This window comes from Cariama cristata, unplaced genomic scaffold, assembly GCF_000690535.1.
Source record: "Cariama cristata isolate BGI_N322 unplaced genomic scaffold, ASM69053v1 scaffold22767, whole genome shotgun sequence".
Lineage (NCBI taxonomy): Eukaryota > Metazoa > Chordata > Aves > Cariamiformes > Cariamidae > Cariama > Cariama cristata.
In genome coordinates this window covers 350-5,907 of record NW_009629279.1, presented here as the reverse complement: position 1 = coordinate 5,907, position 5,558 = coordinate 350, and the positions used below count along the sequence as shown (strand labels likewise).

The 5,558-nt window shown below is 47.1% G+C and overlaps 1 protein-coding gene across 1 annotated transcript; it reads right to left on the bottom strand.

Moving 5' to 3' along the window:
• Positions 1–498: 498 nt before the first annotated feature.
• Positions 499–4,602, bottom strand: LOC104165453 (kelch domain-containing protein 4-like; the record flags this gene model as incomplete). Its single annotated transcript, XM_009705094.1, has 4 exons — positions 499–1,094; positions 1,408–1,524; positions 2,646–3,045; positions 4,394–4,602. Coding segments are annotated over 4 exons (902 nt in total), but the record flags the coding sequence as incomplete, so codon positions are not given.
• Positions 4,603–5,558: the final 956 nt, after the last annotated feature.

The window sequence follows — 5,558 nt, the reverse complement described above, 5'->3', positions numbered from 1 at the left end:
TGTCCCTATGGAACACAGCACTGCTCTGCTGGAAAGAAAGCGATGCCTTGAGGAGAGGGGCTGAGTCAGGAAGCAGAGGTAAAAAAAAAAAAGAATCCTTTGAGAGCACCAGCCCGCTCCCTCCTGTCCTCAACACGCCATCAGGTCTCAAGGTAGGACATTTCACTGGTCGTAAAGAGTTCAGCTGTAGGACAACTGTTTTCTTGGCCAACATGTGAGAAACTTAATTGGGAGATTCCACAAGCGAAGGCAAAACCTGCTACAGCTAACATTAAAAAGGAAGAGACTTCTACTGTTACATGCATCAGAGGTTACAGTGGCTCTCATACAGATAAGGTATGAAAGGATTCCCAGGTTTCTCCAGGCAGCATAGCCACATCTCAGGGCTGCTGGTGCATCTCATGACCACTACCCGCATATTTCACAGCAGGAACAACGATCCCTCTTCCGCAGCCAGAGAAAAACAAGTAGAAAAGCTAGAACGGGATTAATTGAGAAAACCAAGTAAGTTTATTGTAGAAACCCTTGGAGACACATTCTGACCCCAGTCAGGGTAGGGAATTTGGGACCAGTGAACCATTGTGATGTCCAGTTTGTCTTGACAGACTCAAAAAAACCTTTTGAGCAAAAGTATGACAGTATTGTGTACACCAGCCACAGCAGAACAAGTACTTGGATGGCAATCCTGTTCCTCAGGACCCTCCCACTACCTTCAGGGGAATAACAGCATATCCAGAGCATTAATCAAGTAGACATATCAAGACTGGTCAGCCCAGCAGCACTCACAGAGTAGGCAAAAGCTGGAGTGCCAGGATGCCTTCCGGACACGCTGACTGCCTGGCACATCAGGTTGAGTTCAGTGGGGCTAACCACTGCTCCCAGCATGTTTCTTCACTCATGGAACAGCCTCCATAACATCTAGACTGAATCTTCGTAGAACGTCTTTGCCATGGCATGTGCCACTTTTACCACCTTCTTCTCCTTGGCATCCGGGCCCATGTTGCTGCGGGCTAGTTTAATCCAATACTGCTCCGTCCTGGATAGATAGTCTGCATGCTTCTCATCAGGCTGAACAGATGGGTGTTGCTCCTCTCCTAGTACACAATGGGAGGAAGACAGAAAGAGAGGTCACAAACAGCTAACGAAGGCAATCTGCTCTTCCACGCGTCAACCCGGCCAAGACTACTCTTCAGCTAATGTGTTTAAATGTAACAGACTAAAAACCTATCAGTAACCAATGAAATTCCTCTTCCACCCTGAAGAGCAGTGTACTATGAAAACTTCACTTTTGCTGGAAAACTCACCTGCGTGCCAGTGAGGCCTTCCAGGCTGGCAGTAGAACCAGCAGGTAGTGTACTAAACCCCACTTTATATTAGTACAAAGACAACATTCATCTTAATGATTACCTTCTTCATCCTCACTCTCCTCTTCTGAGCTCTCCTCTTCCTCTTCCCCTCCCTCTGCACCTTCCATATCATCATCCTCTTCATCCGACTCCGACTCCTCCAGCCATTCTTGTGCTTCTTTGATGAGAAAGAAAACAAAAGAAATAAGTAACAAGCTGTTTCCCACTCTTACAGCCAGAACTGTCATGGAGGATGCCAGGGCAAGGTCAGGCAGATGTGCTCCTTAAGAGCCCTGCTGTATCCATTGCCCTCACAGATCCACCCACTGTACAGGGCCTGGCTCTGATGGGGAGCAGTGGGAAGAGATGAAACAGTCAGGAAGAAGTGAACAGCACAGAACAGCTGTGGAAGAAAAGCTGGTTAGCGCTGATGCTGACAGGAGTCAACTCTCCTCCCTAGCACTTCACAGTTCTGTGATCATGAGCAAGACTCCTTCCTTTCTGCCCTTTGCCCATTACACACATGCAGACCGTAAGCTTCCAGGGCAGGGGCACCCTCTTTTAATGTCTCTACAGTGCCTAGCACACGACCTGGGATGAATCGCTTAGCCACTACTGTAGGAGATATGTTGCTCTAAGATAGACCCACAGTTTGTTTCAGTAACGAGCAGAAAAATCCATCAAATCAAATCCATCGTCACTGAGGTCTCTCAGGTAATGCTTTCTGCAACACTACTGAACACTCATGCAATGACCGTGTAGCCAGGAATTCAGGGAACTGACTTCTATGCTTGCCGCATCCCCTGAGCTAGACTTCCCAGCTTAGGAACAGCTCAGCAGGGTATTCAGAGCATGCAGCAAGCACACTACGTATTGAAGCTACAAAGAGACAACCCTAGCTAATGTCTACATGCTTTGCAGTATCTGAGACTCTCACTTCCCTGAGGAGGTGAGGACAGGCAAGAGCATACATCCCTGTTCCCTGCCAAGCATGGCACAGCAGGACTTCCCAGGCCAGAACTTGCCATCAGCAAACAAAGAGGTTCTGTTTACAGGTCTTGGTTTTCAAAGTAGACAGACCAGAGCTCACTCTCTACGGTGATCACAAAGCCCTGGCCAGACAAGTTTCTGCAGTGACGGTGACCATAAGACACTGCAAGCTTTTTCCTGTCCAGGAAAAAACACTACCCAAAGGCTCATCACCATCCCTTGAGGAAGCTCCACAGTTGGATTTTTTTCTTCCTAGCACAGTGTTGCTACACTAAAGGTAGAGAGAGAGATCCCACCATCAGAGCTTACTTGGATCCATCTCCACTAGCACCTTCCATTCTTCCATCTTGTGTAGGTCGATGCTGTAGAGGTCACTGAGGGTAAACTGGCGATCGCCCACCTCAAACATTCCTCCATACACATACAGAACCCCATGCTTCACCGCCAACATGGCATTCGAACGTGGGCATGGCTCCACTTGCTGGCCCAAGGCTCCAACTTCCTCCTCTTCCTCCGATTCGGACCTCTCCTCTTCTGCAGGTCCAGAGATCACCTGCTTGATTGTCATGACAGTCCCATCTTCTGCCACCACCTCTTTGACTATCTCCACTGGGCCTTGTGGAGATTGCTTCTCCATGTCCTTATCTCCGGCACCATCTGCCTCAGCTTGTCTGCCACGTCTGCGCTTCCTCTTCTCTGATTTTGGTCCCTGTTAACAGGCGCAAGGAACAGGAGGAGACTGCATGTGAATTGTGTGCACCTAATAGCATGTACAGCAGTTAACACAAATACTACGGATGCTGCTGGGAAGGAGGGGGGAGAATTCAATTATTTTTCACTACAATTATAAGTCTCAAGTGATAGGTGCAACCTCCCACTCAGCATGAACTTCCATCAGGCATAAAACAAGGAGCAATGAAACTCCTGGAGAACCCATGGCGTGGAGTTGCTTCCTCTATCAATGGCAGCATGCGCTGAAGAGACACAAACCAGCTCTTTTGCTCTCTATCTTGCAGGCACACACAAACACACACACACAGTCCACTAGTCTGTGACAGGAGCAAGAGAAAATAACCCACTATTTCATGAAATCAAAACAATTGCTGGGTGCTAAATTACAGTGCATTACCAGGAAGCACTCCAGGTCTTCGAAGTACTGCATGAAAGGGCTTGAAAACAGTCAGCTAGTAAGGCAGAAGCAAACATCTGAGTGCATGTTTGCCTGTTATGTGATTGACTTCTCCTTTTTAAGAACAAAGTTAGAAACAGTGGGGGTGGAAAGAAGGAAGTTCAACCAGGTCATTTGCACCTCACTTCCCCCTTGAGAGTGGTTCAAAGAAAATCAATGATCAGAGCTGAGGGCCACATTTCTGAAGCTCTTATGAGCCAAGGTTAATATTTCATCTCTTCTAGTAGCTCATCAACACTGGGGAAAACACTGAGGTTTTTTGATCCCAACGTAATGCAAGATCTTTTCATATTAGCTTTTACTGAACTATCTCACATCAGACTTACACATCTGACCTGAAGCTGCCCTCCAGTAAAACACCAGAACTATGTTTTCATACTGCTTTGTTTTGTTTTGCATTACCCAACAACAGGGCACATGCAGCCTGACTCCTGGAGGAGGGGGATTGCCTCCTGAACCACTCTCGCTTTGTGCCCAACCACCAGGGCTCACAGGCTTCCTCTCTCCCCAGAAGGGTGACAGCCGGCACCCCACTATGGAAGCAGGCCATGGACAGCACAAGGAGCTACGTGGCGGGGAAAGAGAGGGGCAGCATAAAGTTAGAGAATTCAGTTGTTCTGGTAGCAAAAACCTGCTAGAGTCACACATCCCCAGCTTCTTTTCTACAGCCTCTCCCCCTCTTCACAATCAGTGGGTCACAGATCAAAGCAGCAGCCAGACCTGGTGGCTCAGCTTCTGGAGCACTCAGTTATTAGAAACGGAGGCTTGCTCCACACTGTGAGAAAAGCTGAATGAGGCCCAAAAAGACACATGCAAGATGACCAAGGAGAATGAACTGAATATATCTGTGTTATTTTTAAAACAAAACCTTCAGCTGTCCAGGAAACCAGCGGTTTTTCCCCATGTCATAGAAATAAATATCGTTGAAGAAGTCCCCTTCAATGCTCTCTTCCTCCTCTTCATCATGCACACCTCCAAACAGAAGGGAGCGGTTATTGGGGCCAATTGCCGTGGAGAAGCCAGACCTGGGTGTGGGTTTCACTCCGGATGGGTTGAGGCGACTCCATGCCCACTTGTCTGGTAATGGATAAAAGCAAATATGAGCATCAGTAAAGCAGAATCCTGATTGTTTTCACATCTTCCAAGGCCCTTCAGCAAGTAACTCAACGACCCATCTTGGACATTCTCAGAACCGCACAGTGTGCCTTCAACAACAACGTTAATCAGAACCACCCGCATTTCCACTTCCATCGCGCAGCTAGTCCACACATCCCTTCTACCCTTTGAAAGCTGTTGTATCTCCAATAAAAGTAAATGTGGAGAGCTATCTTCATGGTGTGCTTTCTGGGGCAAGGAACCTCTTGAAAGGTGTATATACCTTTACAGGAGGGTGGAGTTCAAACAAGGACTGATCATATATAGCTTCTGAGTACCAAGGAAATGTACCTTGGTTATCCCATGGAGCCCACCCCTACATCAATTCTCTGCACAGGACGCTTCCATTACAGTACTTTTATTTGCCAACTTGCACCACTGCCTTCACCCCAAGAATAAGTACAGTTCAGTGCAAGGAGACCCACTTTAAAAAAAGGACTCAGCAGCAGGAGAAAGCTTATGCTCTAAACCCTCTGCTTCTGCTCCAATCCTTTCTACTCTGGATTTAGAGCAAATCCCCAAAATGCAGGCTGGGAGAAGCATATGGACTGGCTAGGCACTGCGCTTCCAAAGGAACCACAATTTCAACAAGATAAACTATAAAAATGACATAATGTAGGCAGGGTCTGGATTCCAGACATTATATGTTACCAACCCTCCCTAAATCCCGCTTTAAGACAGCCAGGTTTAAAGAAATCAATCACAATTTTAACATTTTAGAAATTCAGCTCAAAGAAGACTGTCCCATTCCCTGAGCCAAGGACAAAATACACTCTCTCCTAAGAAAAGAGATGGAATTCCTATTTCTGGGGACATTCACAGATAAAACAACCAACGAACCAAAACCCACTCTCGATAATATCGCTGCACTAGGCAAT